At 43.2% G+C, this 25589-nt stretch overlaps 1 protein-coding gene across 1 annotated transcript in view; it reads left to right on the forward strand.

Moving 5' to 3' along the window:
- LOC135515932 (filamin-C-like) overlaps positions 1–25589 on the forward strand; it is a 96861-nt gene that overhangs the window by 33155 nt on the left and 38117 nt on the right. Inside the window, exons 2-4 of the mRNA XM_064939809.1 lie at positions 504–752; positions 8842–8939; positions 22424–22574. Of these exons, the coding sequence (XP_064795881.1) occupies positions 504–752; positions 8842–8939; positions 22424–22574 (498 nt within the window). The remainder of the gene's footprint in view (positions 1–503; positions 753–8841; positions 8940–22423; positions 22575–25589) is intronic.

Genomic DNA, 25589 nt, shown 5'->3' on the forward strand with positions numbered 1-25589 from the left:
ATGGAAGAGGGCGTAGCCCTTTCCTCCAATCAAATGACCTAGTGGCCTCATGGGTGGAATGTTATTAATATTTTAATTAGCTGCTGAAAATCTGGTGTTTCTATATCAAGCAGTTTTGATATATTTTAGTGGTCTGTGATGTAAATAAAGTGTAATATTAGGATGCAAACTCAAAATTGAATATATTTGAACTCTATATCATACATGGTACAGGTGTCTCCTTTTTTGACCCCCAACAATGTGTGTGAGGTGTATAGTTTTGTTTTATAGTAGATTTGTTTAAGACTACCAGGAAACACTCGGTGTGACACTAATTTAGCCCACTGCAGTAAAAGGTTAAACTCGAGTTACCTGGGGAGACAATTTATAGAGGCCAGTATTGCTTTCATGGGAGTATTGCTTTTTTTGCACAATACCTTCAGTCTATTAATATGTTCTTTATTCAGTATTAGTACCTTAGTAAATTACCTGACCTTAACCCTCCCCTCTCTCCCACTTTACAGACAGTAAGGCCATCGTGGATGGGAACCTGAAGCTTATCCTGGGTCTGATCTGGACTCTGATCCTGCACTACTCCATCTCAATGCCCATGTGGGAGGACGAGGACGATGAGGACGCCAAGAAGCTGACCCCCAAGCAGAGGCTGCTGGGATGGATCCAGAACAAGGTGCCCCAGCTGCCCATCAACAACTTTCACCGTGACTGGAGGGACGGCAAGGCCCTGGGAGCCCTGGTTGACAACTGTGCCCCAGGTAAGAGCTGATCCAGGATCTGTGACTCATTCTGTTTTCCCTGGCTTGGAGCTGACTCAGAAACAGCTTAGTGTTAGTTAATTAGACTGGATGGATGGCAAAGCCCTGGGAGCACTGATTGACAACTGTGCCTGAGGTAAGGCTTTGAGGAGCAGTTTGAGTGCAGATTGTCAATCTGTAGGAACTGTAAGAGTTTTGTAAGAGCTGATCCAAGATCTGTGCATCATACGTTTCATTTGTTGACAATAGTCTTCCAGGTTGTAACTCATTTGAGAGCTGTTTGAGGGTTGATTAATCATCCATAGTGTTCACTGGAACAACACTAAACACTAACCTCAGCCATTCCAAGTATGTGTCACAGAGAAGTTCCAGAGAAACTCCAGTGTTTTTGAAACAGTCTTGTTGAAACACCAAGCCTAATGAGACCAGGTCAGAGGTAAGGGTTATGTACGTTCAGGGCTGACTAACTGGTTGATATTAAATGTTAAAATGGTGCCGGAAGAAATGGCAGCAGTTTTACGGGCACCTAACCATTTAACGGTTGTCGTCTTCCTCTTCTGAGGAGGAGTAGGACATATCGGACCAATGTGCAGCGTGGTAAGTGTTCGTCATATTTATTCCACTGAACACAGAAAACAAACAAACAAGCGAATAAAGGAAAACCGAAACAGTCCCGTATGGTGAAAACACTGAAACGGAAAATAACCACCCACAAACAAGAGTGGGAAAACAGGCTGCCTAAGTATGGTTCTCAATCAGACAGCTGCCTCGGTTGGGAACCATACCAGGCCAAACACATAGAATTATAAACACAAGAACAAAACATAGAATGCACACCCCAACTCACGCCCTGACCAACCTAAAATAGAGACATACAAAAGGAACTAAGGTCAGGACGTGACAAACCAATTATGCTATTATGTGGTGTGTTATTTGTAACTTATTTTGTACATAATGTTTCTGCCACCGTATCTTACTGCAAAAAAGAGCTTCTGGATCTCAGGACAGCAATCACTTACCTCACCTTGGATAAGACAACGATTTTTCCTTCAACAAGCAAGATGCACAGGATGTACTTCGAACACCCAACATGGCAAAAATCCCTGACATTGGCAAGAGAAAGAGACACCGGTACAGAGGACACAGAGCGGCGTGCCTCGTAAGGATCCACAGAAGGCGAGTGGGAAGTTGCCGTTATGTCAATATTACTTGCCAAAGTGCAATGATTGGGCAATAAATTAGACGAGGTATGATCACAAATATCCTACCAACGGGACATCAGAAACGGAATCGTGGCTGAATGATTACATGGATATTTAGCTAGTGAGATATACGCTACACCGGCTTGATAGAACAGCACACTCCGGTACGACGAGGGGGGTGGTCTATGTATATTTGTAAACAAATCTGCTGCACGAAATCTAAGGAAGTGTCTAGATTTTGCTCTCCTGAAGTAGAGTATCTTAAGATAAGCTGTAGGCCACACTATTTGCCAAGAGAGTTTTCATCCACACAAAGGGAAAAAAATATAGATCACTTGTACTCCACACAGAGACGCATACAAAGCTCTCCCTTGCCCTCCATTTGGTAAATCTGACCACAGGCTGTCCAATGTTCAAAACATTGCATTGTGCATTCATATCTTTAATGAAACCTTGCACTTGCAGAATCATTGGGTTAATTAACTCATTTATCATGAAATTCCATAGGAACATTCATTTAGATCACCCACACATAAGATACCGATAGTTTCACTGTGTAGTTGTTCATACAATCATTAAATATTGTAGTACAAAACATGTGATACATGTTTCATTATGGTACAACACATAAGTACGTCACTGTAAAAGGACTAGTAAAGAGAATACTATAGGCTGTCACGGTCGTCGAATGGAGGAGACCAAGGCGCAGCGTAAGATGAATTTATACTTTTAATGAAGACGAAGAACACTTTACAAACTATACAAAAGTGACGCTATAATAATATTAGTGCAGACACAGGCAACTAGACATAGACAGTAACCCATGAAATACCCAAAGAAGATGGCTGCCAACGATAAACAGCTGCCTCTAATTAAGAACCAATCTAGGCAACCATAGACATACATAAACACCGAGATAGTAAACGACTCCTTAAACCTACAAAACCCATTGACAGTACAAAAACACATACATCACCCATGTCACACCCTGAGCTAACCAAAACAATAAAGAAAACAAAGAATACTAAGGTCTGGGCGTGACACAGACACAGTGGAATGATTGAACAAAATGTGTAATTTATTGATGAAATACAATAAAATCAATCATAGGTTTCTTTGAATCAAAGCAAAAATAATTAGCTTAAAAAAAATAGAAAAACTACAGTAAAACATCAACTGCAGTGTTCCTCGCCTGGCTTACTGTAAAAAGCAAAACAAAGGATTGATTACTGTACTTCTATATTTCCCTCAACTCTGTCTTGTGGATTTGGCCATAGGTTCTCATCCACATCACAATGGATGTTTTCATTAGCCAAACATCTTGGAAAGAATCTTCTGGCATGGCAAATCCAGGCCTGACACTGGTCTGCTGTGATGTCATTGCATCCGTCATCCATGACCTGGAGAAGTGTGGCTTGTTCGTGAGGGCTCCTATCATATACCCCCCATCTCCATGTGGAGAAAAATTCCTCAATCGGGTTTTAGGAAAGGAGAGTATGGGGGTAAGTACAGGGTGGTAAATTGCGGATGGGCCTGAAACCATGCTTGCACCATTTGAGAATGGTGGAACCTGACATTATCCCACACAATAACATAGGTCATGTCATCAGCTCTACAGACCTGATTTAGCTCATCAAGGAAGGTTTCATTCGAACAGAGAATCATGTGGCTGCCTGCAACTCAACATATCAAGTTTAATTGAGTGGAGAGCTTTAGTTGTTGTTCGACCTAACATTAGAATGGGCAAGATGCGTAATCTAAGCAACTTTGACCGTGGTATGATTGATGATGCTACACATGGTGATTCCAGCATCTCAGAAACAACTGCCTTCCTGGGATTTTTATGCACTACAGTGTCTAGAGTTTACAGAGAATGGTGCGATAAACAAAACACATTCAGTGAGCGGCAGTACTGTGGGCAAAAACACCTTGTTAATGAGAGAGGTCAGAGGAGAATGTCCAGACTCATTCCAGCTAACAGAAAGGCCACAAATGCTCAACTAACAGCTGTTTAAAACAGTGGTGTGCAGAAGAGGATCTCTTAACGTACAACACCGTGAATAATTCAGGCTGTTGTGGAGGCAAAAGGTGGTCCGACCCAGTACTAGATAGGTGTACCTAATAAAGTGTCCGGTGAGTGTACAGTAATGTCAAATCTGAAAACATGGTCTGGAAAAGTGGTACATGGGACCATAGAAACAGTGTCTGATAAAGAATGATGGTGAAATATTACATCCATAGATAATGTAGTCCAATTGGTTCATGTTCCATGGTAATTGGTGTCAATGGATCTCGTTATCCTGAAACTTTCATGATCTAAACATGGAATATTGTTCGTCAGTTTCCATAAAACTATGCTATAACAGTTACTTATCATTTGAACAGTTGTATCAATTGATAGTTAGATCATTGTAATGAAATGAATAGACAGTCATCTCAGATGTAATGTTTGAATTGCATTTTGAAATGGTAATACTTTGATGTTAAGTTGTGTCATTTTGAACAGGTGATTTTAGTTCAATGAACAAATGATCTTAGCTTTATGTGTATTGTATCCAAGCAATTGGAAAAAGTGTTAAGAGTTTTGAAAAATTTGCATTTTGATCATTGGTTGTGAGTTTTGTGTCTAGAGTTTTGAAAAATGACATCACAGTTCCAAAATGACAGCCAAAGTGATCCCACTGTTTGTTTTTGCCCGTAAGTAAGCATTTCACTGTAAGGTTTACACCGGTTGTATTCGGGACATGTGACAAATAAACTTTCATTTGATGACAATGAGAATGTTTATTTTTGGTGAGTGTATGCATGGCATGTTCTGTGGGGTGGGGGTAGAGGTTACGGTGCAGGGACTACCATAGAGCACGACATCAATGAGGAGATCCTATTCAAGGTGGGGATGTGGGCGCTAAGTATGAATGGATGAGGCCAAAAAGCATACAAGCTGCATTCAGTACGCAATATTCCTGAACTGCACCACATCAGAGAAGGGGAGTCCGAGCTGAACCAGAATGAGATGTGTGTCTTCCGTATGCTCTCCCCTACCACCCCTAACTCTTAATCAGAACCAGCCGTTTCATCATTAGAAAACACTCTGATGAGAGAAGAATGAGGGAAAGGGAGAGGAGGAGGATGAGGAAGAGGAGTGTAGGGGGGGGGGGTAACCAAAAAACACAGACATTTCGAATCCCCAAACCACAGAGAGATAGTGCATAGCCGGTAATTAGAGATCAGGGTCGTCAGGGCCTAGCCTGGTGGACTTGCCCGACAACTGCCCCAGATAGAGTGATCCCCGCTGGGGAAGGGTTCATAACTCTAGGCTTGGCTCTCTCGGTGAAGGCCTCTACTAACTTGGACTAGGCTCCTGGCAGGCAGTAGGGCTTTCTAAGACATGTTTCCAAGGCAAACTCAGAATGACCTTGGGTCAGTAGACACATCTTGTTCAACAGAGCTACTCATCCTGTGTTTGTACAAATGGTGTGAGACCAGATGAGTGGAATGGGATTAATAGGTTCACAGAGTTAGTTACTCCAGAGAAATGAAGCAAAGAACTGAGGTGCGCTGTCTTTTTGTTTACTGAGTGTCTGTATGTGTGTATAGGTGTTTTGTCTTTTGTAGGTGTGTGAGTGTGCGTGTGCATGTGAGAGAAAGCCGATGTGTGAATGTGTGTGCTTTATTTGTTTTCATGTGCTTGCATGCTTCTGAGTGTGTGTTTATGTGTGTTTGTGTGCCTGACAAAGAGTGTTTGCTCAGGCACGAAGTTGAGAAGTGAGTTGGAGGGGGGCTAAGGTGGGTGAACAATAAACAAACAACGACTCCATTCTCCCACATACTGAACCTGTCTAATTCACTTACCCAGAGCAGTGTGTCACAGAGCGGGTGTGTGGGTGCGGGTGTGTTTGTACTTTACATGTGAATTTATGGTGTACGTGCCTAATCGTGTGTGTGTTCGTGTGTGTGCACATTTCGGTTTTTCACAGTAAGTGTGTGTTTATTGTCTAGGTGTCTGTATTAGCAGTGTTTACACTACTGCTACACAGAGCTCTGTCTCTGACACTGCGCAGGACTAAGTAACAGGTTATATTCTAGGCTTTGACCATACAGGGCTCTGTTTCTCTCTGCTCTCACTGAAACATTTACACTGATAGATCCAGGACAAGCTATACTCTCACAGTACACGTAGCGTTAGGGCAAAGTGCAATTCTCTCACATTCTCCCGCAGTACCACCTCTGCCTATATGCAGACTACGAGCTGCAACTTGGCCCATACTCAGGGGCCCTGACCTCCATGGGGCCCCGATTGATTTTGTTAGCCACTCATAATCCATGGCAAACAGAGAATTAGCTTTGAAAATGCATTTTTTTCCTCCATCCCTGGCGAAACCAAATCTCACTTAGGGTGCCCAAAACGCTAGAGGCGGCCCTCTTCTCGTCAGCACAAAATGGAACATTCAGGACCGTTCACCCATTAAGCAAGAAATGTGAAACATACAGTAGAGCATAAAAACAATATTGCACGTTTATTTTCCTACTAGCATTGACTTTGCTGATAACTTCTTTAATGAGGATAAATGTACTTACTGCGATTGTGATATGTGCTTGTCCTACCTAGCTATGAATGAATGCACCAACTGTAAGTCACTCTGGATAAGAGCGTCTGCTAAATTACTAAAATGTAAATGTCAAATATAATAACTGTTTTGGGTGAAACTCAAACTGCTCTCAGACCTGCTATCCTCTATTGCGTAACTAATTGGTCCTGACACCTCGAGTTCCCCTGGTTCAGCCAAACCCCTTCCCCGCAAGGTGCTGGATATGGGTGTGCTGCAGGCTGCAGTGAGTTTCTGGCTGTTGTAACAGCATGGTGAGTGTCAGAGTAGAGAACACAGCAGCGAGGAACGCAATAAGTGAAAACACATGTAGCGCACCACATTTCCTGCCGAACACATTATTGTGTGTGTGTGTGTGTGTTCATATATGTTGTTAAGGAACAAAAGGAACAGGGCAGAGGCCTCTCGTTAGAAGTAAGGGTGGACAGTAAAACAGTGAAAGTAAAGCATATTGTCTGTAGAAGTAAATTAAGGAAAGGTTTGCTCGTGGCTTGAGTCCATGCCTTGTGATTAGAATACAACAATAAACCAGGACTAAGCAACAGCGAACAGAGAGGGTTTGGACACACGCACGCACGCACGCACGCACGCACGCACGCACGCACGCACGCACGCACACACACACACACACACACACACACACACACACACACACACACACACACACACACACACACACACACACACACACACACACACACACACACACACACACACACACACACACGATTCCACAGCATCCTATCCTGAGGTTGTTCCCCTCTCCTCAGAGTGAAATGTTACTCATCAGATTTTTACCCAACACACCCCTCTATCCACCCCCTCACATCGCCCGCCATCGCCTACCCTCACACTACCTGGTCACAGACCCACCAGGGCCAGTAAATTACACCTCAGCCTAACAGAGGCACATTAAACAGGTATGAGTTGGTTGAAAAGGTACTAGTTTATACTACTGGCCAGCTGTAGAGGGCTCATTAAACATAATGGCCCATCTTGAAAATCACTGTTTGTCCGTGTGTATTGAGTGTATGCTGGTGTGTGTGTGTTTATGGAACACACACAAATATGAGGGTCAGGTACAGCTTTTTAGCAGTGTGGGAGAATGCTTTAGGGGTTTATGTTCCCCTCCTGTTCGTTTTTCAAATTCCCCCGAGAGCCCACTCACACACTCACTCTCTGCCATGTATTTGTTTAGTATCCTTTTGCCTCACGCCTCATTTTCATACCGCTCCTGGCAGTAGTGGGGTTTGCGCAAGGAAGTCACCCTGAGCTGAGAACATTCTGGATGGAATTGCAATAGAGACAGCCATGACAGCTAATGAGACTTGTGGAAAATGTATTGCCATTTAGTGAGCTGAGAGAAACAGCAGTAAAAAACACCAAACCACTCTGTCACATTGAGTAGTGCTCCCGCTCTCCAGTTCCACAGTCTGTGGATACAGCCTGGACTCATAGACGAGACTAGACATAACATAGTACATGCAAACCTTTCAGCTTCTTACTTCTTTTTAGCTACTTTGCAACTACTTAGCATGTTGGCTAACCCTTCCCCTAACCCTTAACCCTTTTAGCTAACCCTTCCCTTAACCCTAACCTTAATCCTAACCCCTAAACTTGCTAATGTTAGCCAGCTAGCGATTGTTAGCATTAGCCACCTAGCTAACATGTTGTTTGTTTTGGAAATTTGTAACATGTTGTACGTTTTGCAAATTTGTAACATATCATAGGAATTGTTATTCGTAACATATCATAGGAATTGTTATTCGTAACATATCATACGAAATGGATGATGGACACCCACAAATTAATACATACCATATGAAACGTAACATATACTAAATCTAGTGTCTCGGATTTACGTACAGAATAATACAAAATGCTGAGACCAGGTTGGTGGATAGAGAACTGTGTAGTGATGACATGTGTAGTGAGAACTGTGTAGTGTTTGTGTGTCGTCTGAGGCTTCCTACATCTCTCATCCTCATACCCTGTGTGTGTGTGTGTGTGTGTGTGTGTGTGTGTGTGTGTCAGCTTTGTTCAAAGTGACCCACAGTGGGACATCAGGAAAAAAGTAACTCACCGCTCTCTAAGAATTTCCCAGCTAACTCTTCCTTGTCTCTACTGTAGAGGCAAAGTATTGCGGGTAAACATGGTTTGGCAGTTGTTGTCATGATTATAGCGAATCGTAGTGGATGGACCTATGTTGATTCTCTGTGTACTGTGGTCCCATGACTAAATGCTCCCTCTCTCCCCTCCCCCTCCCTCCCTGTCATGTAGGCCTGTGTCCTGACTGGGAGACGTGGGATCCTAGCCAGCCTGTGGAGAATGCCAGGGAGGCCATGCAGCAGGCTGACGACTGGCTCGGAGTGCCCCAGGTAACATCACCACACCACCTACACTCACCATCACTCCTGGTCTCACCTGGTTTAGTTCACAAAACCTGAACTCATTCGTACTTGTTCAACTCGTCTAGTTAAACTCATATCCACATACTTGGTTTAGACCCAGTTACTCTGAGGCAACTGGCTTCAGTGGTAAACAGCAGGGCAATCTTTGATAACACTTTACGCTTAAAGATTGGTAAAATGTATTATGACGTATTTATAAATGCACTGTAAGACTTGTCATAAGCCTGTATGATCAATCTGTTCTTTGAGTGAGTGAGTTGGAGTTGGTGGGCGTGTCCCAGGTGACAGTCCACAGCCACATAGGCCAATGTGGATAAGTGTATGTGGGATTTTGTTTGGCTAATACTTCAGTATGTGGTTGTGGAGGTACATTGGCATGCTGCTGTACTGGGCTGGGTCTTGGAGAGAGGAGAGGCCAGGTTGGCATCAAGTTAGGCTGGATTCTGAAGAGGCGAGGGTGGGTTAGCCAATGCCACAACCAGGACCACTGGAGCATGTTCATATGAAACCACAAACTGTTTCCCCAGTCACACACTAGTCTATAGCACTTCTAGATTCCAAGATAGAAAACATGAACAGAAACTCTATATTCCCTGTGTGTGTGTGTGTGTGTGTGTGTGTGTGTGTGTGTGTGTGTGTGTGTGTGTGTGTGTGTGTGTGTGTGTGTGTGTGTGTGTGTGTGTGTGTGTGTGTGTGCGCGTGCTTAGTGGTTTTGTCCACTTGTCCAGGGTCAACCAGTGTTTTATCGTGTCAATAATCACTTCCTTCAGCGTATTAATTGGCCCAAACAATAGTTACCAATCGCTGAAACAACCTTCTGCTCCTTAGTCAATGATTTTAATGCAGACCAAGGGAACTTGCAACTATTCATAGAGAAATGAGCCGAGGAGAGAGAAAGCAGATATATGGCGACATAAATATTAGGGATTAGAAGGATTGGTGAGACCATGACGGGCCTTGCTATTTTTCAGGCTGTTCTTAAACTTGTTATGGCTGCAATCCCATTAACGGGATAATTGTCATCAACAACCGCTGAATTGCATAGCACCACATTCTATGAATATTACAAAAAATATTTATATTCATGAAATCACAAGTGCAATATAGGAAAACACAGTTTAGCCTTTTGTTAATCCACCTGTCGTGTCAGATTTTGAAAATATACTTTACAGCGAAAGCAATCCAAACGTTTGTGTAAGTTTATCGATCGCTCGACAAAACATTATGTACAATAAGCATCAAGTAGCTTGGTCACGAAAATCGGAAAAGCAATCAAATTAAACGTTTACCTTTAATGATCTTTGGATGTCTTCACTCACAGGACTTCCAGTTACACAATAAATGTTCCTTTTGTTCCATAAAGATTATTTTTATATCCAAAATACATTGGTTTGTTTGGCACGTTATGTTCAGAAATCCACAGGAAAGGGCGGTCACGACAACGCAGACAAATTCCAAATAGTTTCCGTAATGTCCACAGAAACATGTCAAACATTTTTTATAATCAATCCTCAGGTTGTTTTTAAAATATATAATCGATAATATATCAACCGCAAATGTCTTTATCAGTAGGAGAGGGAAAAGCAATGGCTGTCCAAACTCTGTTGTGTGAGAAAAACTCATGCGACCACTTGACGCGATGTTATCTAATTTTTCAAAATCAAAGCCTGAAACTACGTCTGTGTCACATTCTGACCTTAGTTCCTTTGTTATGTCTTTGTTTTAGTATGGTCAGGGCGTGAGTTGGGTGGGTTGTCTATGTTTGTTTTCCTATAATTTGGGATTTCTGTGTTCCGCCTAGTATGGTTCTCAATCAGAGGCAGCTGTCAATCGTTGTCCCTGATTGAGACTCATACTTAGGTTGCCTGTTTTCACTTTTGAGTTGTGGGTGTTTGTCTTCCGTGTCAGTGTTTGTTACCACACGGGACTGTTTCGTTTATTCACATTTATTGTTTTGTTTCCCGTGTTCTGTTGTGTTTGATAAAACATTATGGACACTTACCACGCTGTGCATTGGTTCTCCGATCCTTCTCGCTACTCCTCCTCAGAAGAGGAGGATGAGATCTGTTACAGTCTGAAGACTGTTGACACCTTGAGGAAGCGATAGGAAAAGGAATCTGGTTGATATCCCTTTAAATGGAGCAAAGGGAGGCTATGGAACATGGAGTTTTCAAAATAGAAGCCACTTCCTGGTTTGATTTGCCTCAGGGTTTCGCCTCATTATCAGTTCTGTTATACTCACAGACAATATTTTGATAGTTTTAGAAACTTTAGAGTGTTTTCTATCCAAATACTAATAATAATATGCATATATTAGCAACTGAGACTGAGGAGCTGGCCGTTTACAATGGGCACCTTTTCATCCAAGCTACTCAATACTGCCCCTGCAGCCATAAGAAGTATATGCATGTGTATAGAGGAGGGTGTGTGTGTGTGTGTGTGTGTGTGTGTGTGTGTGTGTGTGTGTGTGTGTGTGTGTGTGTGTGTGTGTGTGTGTGTGTGTGTGTGTGTGTGTGTGCATGTGTTTGTGTATGTGTATGTTGTATTTGAGCTTATATGGGAGGGTTTAGACCATCACTGTATGGGGGAAATCTCAGCATGCTTTGAGCACGGGTCACATGGTGGGAGTGACAAGGTCGTGGGATGTGTTTACATCTTGAACATCTGCACCAGGGTCAGCTCTTGTTACCCCTGTCTAACCTTAAACATTGGGATTCCCAAGACACTACTGATCCTGTATCAGTCGAGGAACACACAGAGAATAGCATAGTGGTTAACCTAGTGAGTGGCCATGCTAAATAATGGCTGGTCTATTTTCAGGCTCACCCCCTGGTCCTACAGCCAAGGGTTAAATATAGCTAGAATACCTTCTGACACCCCTCAGAGAGAGAGAGAGAGATATGCGTCAACAGCAACCTTGGGAAAATCCTCTGCATTATCATTAACAGCAGACTTGTACATTTCCTCAGTGAAAACAATGTACTGAGCAAATGTCAAATGGGCTTTTTACCAAATTACCGTACAACAGACCATGTATTCACCCTGCACACCCTAATTGACAAACAAACAAACCAAAACAAAGGCAAAGTCTTCTCATGCTTTGTTTATTTCAAAAAAGCCTTTGACTCAATTTGGCATGAGGGTCTGCCATACAAATTGATGGAAAGTGGTGTTGGGGGTAAAACATACGACATTATAAAATCCATGTACACAAACAACAAGTGTGCGTTTACAATAGGCAAAAAACACACACATTTCTTCCCACAGGGCCGTGGGGTGAGACAGGGATGCAGCTTAAGCCCCACCCTCTTCCAACATATGTATCACCGAATTGGCGAGGGCACTAGAACAGTATGCAGCACCCGGCCTCACCCTACTAGAATCTGAAGTCAAATGTCTGCTGTTTGCTGATGATCTGGTGCTTCTGTCACCAACCAAGGGGGGCCTACAGCAACATCTAGATCTTCTGCACAGATTCTGCCAGACCTGGGCCCTGACATTAAATCTCAGTAAGATGAAAATAATGGTGTTCCAAAAAAGGTCCAATCGCCAGGACCACAAATACAAATTCCATTGAGACACCGTTGCCCTAGAGCACACAAAAAACTATACATACCTTGGCCTAAACATCAGCGCCACAGGTAACTTCCACAAAGCTGTGAACGATCTGAGAGACAAGGCAGGAAGGGCCTTCTATGCCATCAAAAGGAACATCAAATTCGACATACCAATTAGGATCTGGCTAAAAATACTTGAATCAGTCATAGAATCCATTGCCCTTTATGGTTGTGAGGTCTGGGGTCTGCTCACCATCCAAGATTTCACAAAATGTGACAAACACCAAATTGAGACTCTGCATGCAGAATTCTGAAAAAATATCCTCCGTGTACAATGTAGAACACCAAATAATGCATGCAGAGCAGAATTAGGCCGATACCCACTATTGATCAAAATCCAGAAAAGAGCCGTTAAATTCTACAACCACCTAAAAGGAAGCGAATCCCAAACCTTCCATAACAAAGCCATCACCTACAGAGAGATGAACCTGGAGAAGAGTCCCCAAAGCAAGCTGGTCCTGGGGCTCTGTTCACAACCAGACCCCACAGAGCCCAAGGACAGCAACACAATTAGACCCAACCAAATCATGAGAAAACAAAAAGATAATTACTTGACACATTGGAAAGAATTAACAAAAAAACAGAGCAAACTAGAATGCTATTTGGCTCTAAACAGAGAGTACACAGTGGCAGAATACCTGACCACTGTGACTGACCCAAACTTAAAGAAAGATTTGACTATGTACAGACTCCGTGAGCATAGCCTTGCAATTGAGAAAGGCAGCCATAGGCAGACCTGGCTCCCAAGAGAAGACAGGCTAGGTGCACACTGCCCACAAAATGAGGTGGAAACTGAGCTGCACTTCCTAACCTCCTGCCCAATGTATGACCATATTAGAGATGCATATTTCCCTCAGATTACTCAGATCCACAAAGAATTCGAAAACAAACCCAATTTTGATAAACTCCCATATCTACTGGGTGAAATTCCACAGTGTGCCATCACAGCAGCAAGATTTGTGACCTGCTGGCACAAGAAAAGGTCAACCAGTGAAGAACAAATACAACCCATAATTATGCTTATTTATTTTCCTTGTGTACTTTAAACATTTGTACATCGTTACAACACTGTATATACACAATTTGACATTTGTAATGTCTTTATTCTTTTGAAACTTCTGTATGTGTGATGTTTACTGCTCATTTCTCTTGTGTATATTATCTACCTCACTTGCTTTGGCAATGTTAACACATGTTTCCCATGCCCACAATGCCCCTTGAATTTAATTTAATTGAGAGAGAGAGGGATCCACATGGATGACTATAAAGAGAAAGAAAGACTATTAGAAAGGGAGAAAATTGGTCATTGTGTCACAATGGGAAGCGCAGCATGATGCAAGCTGGTTCAGATCAACATTCTCAGTCTGAAAACAGAAAACTTGTTGACAGACAGTTTAACAAGGTTGGGAAAGTCTTGAAGTTGTTTTGACTGGCTCCATTTGGCCAAACTCATTACTTCTTCTGACCATGGGGCATGGTTTAAGATCTCTTGAAAATGTCAGTACGATTTCAGCATTATACACTGGGAGTAGAATACCTATAGTAAGAGTCTGTGAGTGTATGTATATATGATTGTACAGGTATGTACGCCTGAAGCAGTGGCACCTCTTTAGCATGAACAACCTGTTTCCTCTCAGAGCCACACACCCTATGGGTCTTTAGGTTGTAAATTAGCATGTGTGTGCGAGAGTATGTGAACGTGAGTGTGTTTCCACCTGTAAGTCCCCATGTGGTGGTTGTGTATAATTATCGATTCCATTATCCAGAGGGCTGTAAACACAGACATTTCATGTGCCTAACAGCTGCTACAAAACTTTACATCTCTCTCTCTCTCTCTCTCTCTTCCTATTAGGTGGTTGTAGAATTTAACAACCTTTTTCTGGATTCTGCTAATTTGCGGGTATCGGCCTAATTCTGCTCTGCATTATTTGGTGTTCTACGTCGTACATGGAGGATATTTTAGCAGAATTCTGCATGCAGAGTCTCAATTTGGTGTTTGTCCCATTTTGTGAATTCTTGGTTGGTGAGCGGACCCCAGACCTCACAACCATAAAGGGCAATGGGTTCCATAACTGATTCAAGTAATTTTAGCCAGATCCTAACTGGTATGTTGAGTTTTATGTTCCTTTTGATGGCATAGAAGCCCTTCTTGTCTTGTCTCACAGATCGTTCACAGCCCTGTGGCGCTGATGTTTAGGCCAAGGTATGTATAGTTTTTTGTGTGCTCTAGGGCAACGGTGTCTAGATAGAATTTGTATTTCTGGTCCTGGAGACCGGATCTTTTTTGGAACACCATTATTTTCGTCTTACTGAGATTTAATGTCAGGGCCCAGGTCTGGCAGAATCTGTGCAGAAGATCTAGGTGTTGCTGTAGGCCCTCCTTGTGTTGGTGACAGAAGCACCAGATCATCAGCAAACAGCAGACATTTGACTTCAGATTCTAGTTGTGTGAGGCCGGGTGCTGCAGACTGTTCTTGTGCCTTTGCCAATTCGTTGATATTTATGTTGAAGAGGGTGGGGCTTAAGCTGCATCCCTGTCTCACCCCACGGCCCTGTGGGAGGAAATTTGTCAGTTTTTTGCCTATTTTAACCGCACACTTGTTGTTTGTGTACATGGATTAAGTAGTGTCGTATGTTTTTTCCCTACACCACGTTCCATCAATTTGTATAGCAGACCGTCATGCCAAATTGAGTCGAAAGATTTTTTGAAATCAACAAAGCATGAGAAGACTGCCTTTGCTTTGGGTTTTTTGCTTGTCAATTATGGTGTGCAGGATGAATACGTGGTCTGTCGTACGATAATTTGGTAAAAAGCCAATTTGACATTTGCTCAGTTATTGTTTTCACTGAGGAAATGTATGAGTCTGCTGTTAATGATAATTCAGAGGATTTTCCCAAGGTTGCTGTTGACGCATATCCCATGGTAGTTATTGGGGTCAGATTTCTGTGGAATGGGGTGGTCATTCCTTGGATCCAAATATTGGGGAAGATGTCAGAGCTAAGGATGAGGTTAAAGAGTTTTATTATAGCCAATTGCAATTTGTTGTATATTTGTTTATTTCTTTGAGGATACCATCAAAACATGTTTTGTCCTGTAGTTCATTCAAGGTAATTGGAGAATCCAGTGGGTTCTGGTAGTCTTTAATAGTTGATTCTAAGATTTGTATTTGATCATCTATATGTTTTTGCTGTTTGTTCTTTGTTATAGAGCCAAAAAGATTGGAGAAGTGGTTTACCCATACATCTCCATTTTGGATAGATAATTCTTTGTGTTGTTTGTTTAGTGTTTTCCCATTTTCCCAGAAGTGGTTAGAGCCTATGGATTCTTCAATTACATTGAGCTTTTTTCGGACTTGCTGTTCCTTCGTTTTCCATAGTGTATTTCTGTATTGCTTTAGTGATTCACCATAGTGAAGGCGTAGACTCAGGTTTTCTGGGTCTCTATGTTTTTGGTTGGACAGGTTTCTCAATTTCTTTCTTAGATTTTTGCATTCTTCATTATACCATTTGTCATTGTTGTTCATTTTCTTTGGTTTTCTATTTGAGATTATTAGATTTGATAGGGAAGCTGAGAGGTCAAATATAATGTTAAGATTTTCTACTACCAAGTGAACCATTCACTATTACAGTGGAACATTTTGTTCAGGAAGTTGTCTAAAAGGGATTGAATTTGTTGTGGCCTAATTGTTTTTAGGTTTCCACACTACAGTCCTTCCATCTATAGCATTTCTTAATATTACTCAGTTCCTTTGGCTTTGATTTCTGATTTCGGTGTGGTCTGACAGGGGTGTCAGTGGGCTGACTGAACGCTCTGAGAGACTCTGGGATGAGGTGAGTGACAAAGTAGTCTACAGTACTACTGCCAAGAGAGGAGCTAAATGGGGTGTGGTTATGGTTGACTTTAGGGGGGTGTTGATTGGTGGGGGTGTGTATGTGGCTTGTGTTGTTGTCTGGATGTAGGTCCTCTCATCGTTGGACCTCTACGTGTAGGTCCGGGGGTTCCGCAGGCCTGGGAGAGTGTCTCGCTGGTCTGGTCGGAGTGTCTATTGATCTGTTGCTCCTGTGTGAAATGTTGGGGCTGTGTTTGAGAGCGATATCCTTTTGAGTCCAGGCAAAGGTGGGCTCTGCTGCCTTGTATAGGTGGACCTGGTCATAGAGGCTGTTCAAGTCCAGGGTTGTGGGCCAGGAAAACATTTGGTTTTGAGCCACAGTCACGGGAAATACTTGCGTTTACCCGCTGTACGGAAGTCTTTTCGTGGTAGCAGGGTGGAGTTAACCACTTGTGCATTGGGGAAAGTAGAAGAAGCTTTTTCAATCACTCCCTTCAGTGCTGTGGCCACCCTTTCCTGCGTCGTTTGCAGGTTGTTTTTTTTCACCTTTATTTAACCAGGCAAGTCAGTTAAGAACAAATTCTTATTTTCAATGACGGCCTAGGAACGGAACAGTGGGTTAACTGCCTGTTCAGGGGCAGAACGACAGATTTGTCAGCTCGGGGGTTTGAACTCGCAACCTTCCGGTTACTAGTCCAACGCTCTAACCACTAGGCTACTCTGCCGCCCGTTCGTGCCTGTGTGTATTATTATGTGGCTAGGTGAACCTAGTGGGTCCTCAGAAAGAAGGTCTAGGGCGCGCTGGGTGTTTGGACTCCAGAGTTTAGACACACTGTGTTTGGGAAAATGTTGGTAGATTTCCCATTTCAGTCCATAAGGAGTACAATCTGTGTCTTGTGTATATCAAATAAAATAAATAAAATAACCGTTTATTTGTCACATACACATGGTTAGCAGATGTTAAAATGCAAGTGTAGCGAAATGCTTGTGCTTCTAGTTCTGACAATGCAGTAATATCCAACAAGTAACCTAAGAATTCCACAACAACTACCTTAAACACACAGTGTAAAGGAATGAAAGAATATGTACATAAAAATATATGAATGAGTGATGGTACAGAACGGCATAGGCAAGATGCAGTAGATGGTATCGAGTACAGTATATACATATGAGATGAGTAATGTAGGGTATGTAAACATTATACGAAGTGGCATTGTTTAAAGTGGCTAGTGATACATTTATAACATCAATTTTTACATTATTAAAGTGGCTGGAGTTGAGTCAGTATGTTGGCAGCAGCCACTCAATGTTAGTGGTGGCTGTTTAACAGTCTGGTGGCCTTGAGATAGAAGCTGTTTTTCAGTCTCTCGGTCCCTGCTTTGATGCACCTGTACTGACTTCACCTTCTGGATGATAACGGGGTGAACAGGCAGTGGCTCGGGTGGTTGTTGTCCTTGATGATCTTTATGGCCTTCCTGTGACATCGGGTGGTGTAGGTGTCCTGGAGGGCAGGTAGTTTTCCCCCGGTGATGCGTTGTGCAGACATCACTACCCTCTGGAAAGCCTTACGGTTGTGGGCGGAGCATTTGCGGTATCAGGCGGTGATACAGCCCGACTCGATTGTGCATCTGTAAAAGTTTGTGAGTGCTCTTGGTGACAAGCCGAATTTCTTCAGCCTCCTGAGGTTGAAAAGGCGCTGATGCGCCTTCTTCACCACACTGTCTGTGTGGGTGGACCAATTCAGTTTGTCCGTGATGTGTAAGCCGAGGAACTTAAAACTTACTACCCTCTCCACTACTGTCCCGTCGATGTGGATAGGGGGGTGCTCCCTCTGCTGTTTCTTGAAGTCCGCGATCATCTCCTTTGTTTTGTTGACGTTGAGTGTGAGGTTATTTTCCTGACACCACACTCCGAGGGCCCTCACCTCCTCCCTGTAGGCCGTCTCGTCGTTGTTGGTAATCAAGCCTACCACTGTAGTGTCGTCTGCAAACTTGATGATTGAGTTGGAGGCGTGCATGGCCACACAGTCGTGGGTGAACAGGGAGTACAGGAGAGGTCTGAGAACACACCCTTGTGGGGCCCCAGTGTTGAGGATCGGCGGTATGGAGATGTTGTTACCTCTCCTCACCTCCTGGGGGCGGTCCATCAGGAAGTCCAGTACCCAGTTGCACAGGGCGGGGTCGAGACCCAGTGTCTATGGGTACTATGGTGTTAAATGCTGAGCTGTTATCGATGAACAACATTCTCACATAGGTATTCCTCTTGTTCAGATGGGTTAGGGCAGTGTGCAGTGTGGTTGCGAATGCGTCGTCTGTGGACCTGTTGGGCCGGTAAGCAAATTGGAGTGGGTCAAGGGTGTCAGGTAGGGTGGAGGTGATATGGTCCTTGACATGATGACGGAAGTGAGTGCTACGGGGCGGTCGTTGTTTAGCTCAGTTGCCTTAGTTTTCTTGGGAACAGGAACAATGGTGGTCCTCTTGAAGCATGTGGGAACAGCAGACTGGGATAAGGATTGATTGAATATGTCCGTAAACACACCAGCCAGCTGGTCTGCGCATGCTCTGAGGACGCAGCTGGGGATGCCGTCTGGGCCTGCCGCCTTGCGAGGGTTAACACGTTTAAATGTTTTACTCACATCGGCTGCAGTGAAGGAGAGTCCGCAGGTTTTGGTAGTGGGCCGTGTCAGTGGCACTGTATTGTCCTCAAAGTGAGCAAAGAAGTTGTTTAGTCTGTCTGGGAGCAAGACATCCTGGTCCGCGACGGGGCTGGTTTTCTTTTTGTAGTCCGTGAGTGACTGTAGACCCTGCCACATACCTCTCGTGTCTGAGCCGTTGAATTGCAACTCTACTTTGTCTCTATACTGACACTTAGCTTATTTGATTACCTTGCGGAGGGAATAGCTACAATGTTTGTTTTCGGTCATGTTTCCGGTCACCGTGCCCTGATTAAAAGCAGTTTCGCTCGAATCAATCGGTTTCTGGTTGGGGAATGTTTCAATAAACGCCGTGGGTACAACATCACCGATGCACTTGCTAATAAACTCGCTCACCGAATCAGCGTATGCATCAATGTTGTTGTATGACGCAATGTGGAACCTTTCCCAGTCCACGTGATTGAAGCAATCTTGAAGCATGGAATCAGATTGGTCAGACCAGCGTTGAACAGACTTGAGCGCGGGAGCTTCCTGTTTAAGTTTCTGTCTATAGGCAGGGAGAAACAAAATGGAGTCGTGGTCAGCTTTTCCGAAAGGAGGGCGGTGGAGGGCCTTATATGCATTGCGGAAGTTAGAACAACAATGATCCAGGGTTTTACCAGCCCTAGTTGCACAATCGATATGCTGCTAGATTGTTTTCAGATTAGTCTTGTAAAAATCTCCAGCAACAATGAATGCAGCCTCGGGATATGTGGTTTCCAGTTTACATAGAGTCAACTGAAGTTCGTTCATGGCCATCGATGTGTCTGCTTGGGGCGGAATATATGCAGCTGTGATTATAATCGAAGAGAATTCTCTTGGTAGATAATGTGGTCAGCATTTGATTGTGAGGAATTCTAAGTCAGGTGAACAGAAGGACTTGTGTTCCTGTATGTTGTTATGACCACACCATCCTTAGTCGATGTGGGGGTGTTGTCTGCAGGGCTATCAGGGAGGCTGACAGGGCGGGCTCAGGGGGGTGAGATCCTCTGGGCTTGGGGTTCTTCATTTGTCTGTTCTGCTGTGATGTCGACGCTATGGTCAGGGTCTGGTGTGAACTGCTCTGATGTGGTATCGAGACTTTTGTGGGGGCTGAGGTGGGCTGTTCTGCCGGCCACCTCACTAGTGGGTTGTTCTCTGTCACACGCCATCCCCCTCAACCTCTCTTCCAGTAGTCTGATCCTCTCCACTAGTGCTCTGTTCTTCTCCAGCTCTTGATTTTTATATTGTTGAAGTTGTCTCACCACAGTCCAGAGTGCAGATATGTCTCTCTCCACCTCCAGCTCTCCGGGTCTAGTTAAGTGGGTGTTGTTGTTCTGGACTGTTGTCTGGGTCTGTGCTGACTGGAGTGTAATCACCTGTTGTTCCAGCTCCACCTGCCTTACCTCCAGCTGGATAAATGTATCCTACATTTCAATGAGAGAGTAGTACTTGACTTTCTGCTTGGGCCTTCTTGTCTGTAGGGTTATATAATGAAGAGGTCTGGTCTGACCCGCTCGGGGTGGGGGTAGCTTTCTCAAGGGATAGCTTCTCCTGCTGGGCTAATTCGTTGATTCGGTGAAAGTCCAGCTGAAACTGTTTTGGGTTTCCCTGTACCAATACTGTTCCACCAATAGAGATTTATATAACCCTTAACAGAGGGGTAGTGTGCTAATATATCACTGTGCCATGCCAAGGGGTGGTTTGTGTGGAAGATGATGTTGCTGATGTTCCCATTTTTTACAATAGTCAGCAAAAATTGTCTCTTGATTTTCCATAAGTAGGTTCATTTTGTGATCTTTTCTTGCTTTATCATTCTTTACATACACAGGGAACTGTATTTTAATTACCTCTTAACAGCGGGAGTCAGCTTCTAAAGCTTCTGAGTTTTGATTTGGAGTGAAGGTTATGTTGTAGAGGGTAGCATCCTGCATATGTTCCTGACAAAAACTCCAAGTTTATCTAACTCTAAATCTATATTTTTTTAAAGAACATGCTTTAGAACATGCTGGAAAATGTAGGAGCTTATCTATCTCTCTCTCTCTCTAATATATTTTTAATTTTTCCTTACATCTCCCCCTTCCCCCCTCTTTCTTTCTCTATATCACTTCCATCTCTTATCTTCACTTGTTCTAAGTCTCTCATTGTCCTGCTCTCTCCTTCCCCTTCTCCCTCTGCTTTCTCCTCCCCCCTCTCCCTCTGCTCTCTCTTTTCTCCTCTCCCTTTCTCCTTTCCCCCTTTCTCTCTACTCAAACCTCACTCCTGTAGCTCACTCTAGCTCCACGTAGGGGAACTTTCTTTCTCAATAAAACATTCAACGACTCCAACGTGATTTCCTGGTGGCATTTCTCGCTTTTCTATTCCCCCTCTCCACCACCCTCTTTCCACTGCGATCATAAGGAAAACACATTGTGTAGTTGGACAATACAATTAGCCTTTCATTCCATCAGAGTTGCTGCTTTTGATTCCACTGCCCTGGTTTTCTCGGGCCTTTCACCAGCCTGTTGTTTTACAGCAACTTTACAGTTGACATGTCTATTTCATGTCTTTCTTTGAATTCATTTGAAGTAAGTTCTTTATCCTCGGGTTAGTAGTTTTTAATACAATATTTATTATAACGTTATTAAATCATGCTTTGATTGTATGTTAGGAGAAACAGGATGTGATAACCTTTGACTCCTGTGTGTGCTGCGCCTCTTCCTGTCCCCTCTTCTTATTAAATCAGGCTTTGATTGTCTACGGAGAGGAAGAGGAAGAGAGAGGCCCAACTCAGTGGAAAATCTGTCTCCCTCCAGCAGGAGACGTTTTGTTGTTGTTTCGCCCACCAATCAAGGAGTTTTTGTATGGAGGTCAATGAGAGAGTGTAACATTTGGTCAACAAATACATTTATGGATTATTTGCTACATTAGGTTTGTCTGATCAAATAGCAGTTTTGTAATTCTTAAGTTGTTTCGAGTGTACTAATATAAGTAGGAAACATGACATTACTTCAACTTTGAGAAACAACACTTGATATCGGAGTTGTCTCGAGATTGCTATGCATATTCATGAAATGCGGCTAGAAGCATAGCCTCTTTCTCCATTGAATACAGGCGGTTGAAGTCAAGAACCCTCATCTAATATTCAAAAAAGGATTTCAATAATAAGATGTATCCACCAATTCAAGGAAAGTATAGGCAGGAGCTAGACACAACGCCGTGCCGCTTTGTGGACAACGACTCACAATGTTAGAGACATGTATCTTATATCTTGTGAGTATATCCATAGAGAAACAGGAAGTGATGATAACCTTTGACCCCGTGCACTGTCTATTGTCTTCTCCCTCTCTGTAGGTGATAGCCCCTGAGGAAATAGTGGATCCCAATGTGGACGAGCACTCGGTGATGACCTACCTGTCCCAGTTTCCCAAGTCCAAGCTGAAGCCTGGTGCCCCGCTGCGCTCCAAGACTCTGCACCCTAAGAAGGCCAAGGCCTATGGACCAGGTGAGAGAGAGAGACTGGGAATGTAATGACTTCCTTCCTTCAAAGACTTCTTTATCTTCTTTATCTATAAATAAACTATCTGGGCTCCCGACAGGACTGACCTCTATAATATATAAACAACTATTGGAAAGCTCATGTTCTGACCTAGCCATTGAAAAATATGGTCCACAGATGTAATTGAATCTGAACAACCCTTTAACTGGAACAGAATATGGAAAAATATGACCTTGGAATCCCATAATCCGAATCGTCAATTTACACATTTTAAGTTTATTCACGGACTGTGTTTAACAACAGGGAAATATTATGATGAAATGGGCCCCAACTCCCAACTGTTCACTGTGTCCCCTAAATCAGGTAGACACATACCTCCATATGATGTGGGAGTGCCCTGCAGTTAATTGCTTCTGGGCAAAGTTACAAAATGAACTTAGAAGTGCATGAATGTAAATACTCAATGCTTTGCATCTATTATGTTACTTCACGATGATAGCTCCTTGAATCTCTCAATCAATCAGAGATGATTACTGCTGGCAGGCAGCACTGCCGCAAAAAAAAGATGTTGGCTCTTAGATGGTAATCACCTCACTCTCTCCTAATCACAAGTGGATACAGTTGTTATTGACAGACAAGAATGAGTGGTGCTAGTCAATGAACAACATTGCTCAACATTGACATTATTCCACCACTGGTTAGCCACTATTGGCTTAAAAAGCCAAACCTAACACTATCTGCCAATTAATTTCCAGCAATATTTCACCTGTCTGTCTGTGTGGTGCACAAGTTTGTGTAGCCAGTTGATGTGGTAACCGTCTTGTCGGTTGACAGAAATACTTTCCCCAAAACCTTCTCAATTAAATGTTAACTACAAAGTATGCTTACCTGGTAGAAGTATATAATGAGTAAGTATATCATTTGTATCTATTATTTTTTATTTGAAAACCTTTCCATTAAAATGATTTAAATTACATTGGCTTGCGAAAGTATTCACCCCCTTGGCATTTTTCCTATTTTTTTGCCTTACAATCTGGAATTAAAATAGATTTTTTGGGGGTGTTGTATCATTTGGATTTACACAACATGCCTATTACTTTGAAGATGCAAACCATTTTTTTTATTGTGAAACAAACAAGAAATAAGACCAAAAAATGGAAAACTTGAGCGTGCATAACTATTCACCCCCCCCAAAGTCAATACTTTGTAGAGCCACCTTTTGCAGCAATTACACCTGCAAGTCTCTTGGGGTATGTCTCTATAAGCTTGGCACATCTAGCCACTGGGATTTTTTGCCCATTCTTCAAGGCAGTACTGCTCCAGCTCCTTCAAGTTGGATGGGTTCCGCTGGTGTACAGCAATCTTTAAGTCATACCACAGATTCTCAATTGGATTGAGGTCTGGGCTTTAACTAGGCCATTCCAAGATATTTAAATGTTTCCCCTTAAACCACTCAAGTGATGCTTTAGTAGTATACTTAGGGTCATTGTCCTGCTGGAAGGTGAACCTTCGTCCCAGCCTCAAATCTCTGGAAGACTGAAACAGGTTTCCCTCAAGAATTTCCCTGTATTTAACGCCATCCATCCCTTCAATTCTGACCCTGCTGAGGAAAAACATCCCCACAGCATGATGCTGCCACCACCATGCTTCACTGTGGGTTTGGTAATCTCGGGGGGTGATGAGAGGTGTTGGGTTTGAGCCAGATATGGCCTTTATGGCCAAAAAGCTCAATGTATGTCTCATCTGACCAGAGTACCTTGTTCCATGTGTTTGGAGAGTCTCCCACATGCCATTTGGTGTACACCAAACGTGTTTGCTTATTTTTTTCTTTAATAAGCAATGGCTTTTTTCTGGCCAGTCTTCTGTAAAGCCCAGCTCTTTGGAGTGTACGGCTTAAAGTGGTCTTATGGACAGATACTCCTATCTCCGCTGTGGAGCTTTGCAGCTCCTTCAGGTCTCTTTGTTGCCTTTCTGATTAATGCCCTCCTTGCCTGGTCTGTGGGCTTTGTGGGAGGCCCTCTCTTGGCAGGTTTGTTGTGGTGCCATATTCTTTCCATTTGAAAAGAAAATGGTGCTTTAATGGTGCTCTGTGGGATGTTCAAAGTTTCTGATATTTGTTTATATCCCAACCAAATCAAATCGATTTATATAGCCCTTCGTACATCAGCTGATATCTCAAAGTGCTGTACAGAAACCCAGCCTAAAACCCCAAACAGCAAGCAATGCAGGTGTAGAAGCACAGTGGCTAGGAAAAACTCCCTAGAAAGGCCAAAATCTACGAAGAAACCTAGAGAGGAACCAGGCTATGAGGTGGCCAGACCTCTTCTGGCTGTGCCGGGTGGCGATTATAACAGAACATGGCCAAGATGTTCAAATGTTCATAAATGACCAGCATGGTCAAATAATAATAATCACAATAGTTGTTGAGGGTGCAGCAAGTCAGCACCTCAGGGGTAAATGTCAGTTGGCTTTTCATAGACAATCATTAAGAGTATCTCTACCACTCCTGCCGTCTCCAGAAAGTTGAAAACAGCAAGTCTGGGACAGGTAGCACGTCCAGGGGAACAGGTCAGGATTCCATAGCCGCAGGCAGAACAGTTGAAAATGGAGCAGCAGCACGGCCAGGTGGACTGGGGACAGCACGGAGTCATCATGCCAGGTAGTCCTGAGGCATGGTCTCAGGTCCTCCGAGAGAAAGAGAGAAAGAGAGAATTAAAGAGAGCATACTTAAATTCACACAGGACACCGGATAAGACAGGATAAGTATATAGTAGATATAACAAACTGACCCTAGCCCCCCGACACATAAACTACTGCAGCATAAACCCTGCTCAGTACTTCTTCACAACTTTGTCCCTGACCTGTTTGGAGAGCTCCTTGGTCTTGCTTGGTGGTGCCCCTTGCTTAGTGGTGTTGCAGACTCTGGGGCCTTTCAGAACAGGTGTATATATACTGATATCATGTGACAGATCATGTGACACTTAGATTGCACTTTATTGATCAAATTATATCCCTTCTGAA

This window comes from Oncorhynchus masou, chromosome 27 (assembly GCF_036934945.1).
Source record: "Oncorhynchus masou masou isolate Uvic2021 chromosome 27, UVic_Omas_1.1, whole genome shotgun sequence".
In the NCBI taxonomy this organism is placed as follows: domain Eukaryota; kingdom Metazoa; phylum Chordata; class Actinopteri; order Salmoniformes; family Salmonidae; genus Oncorhynchus; species Oncorhynchus masou.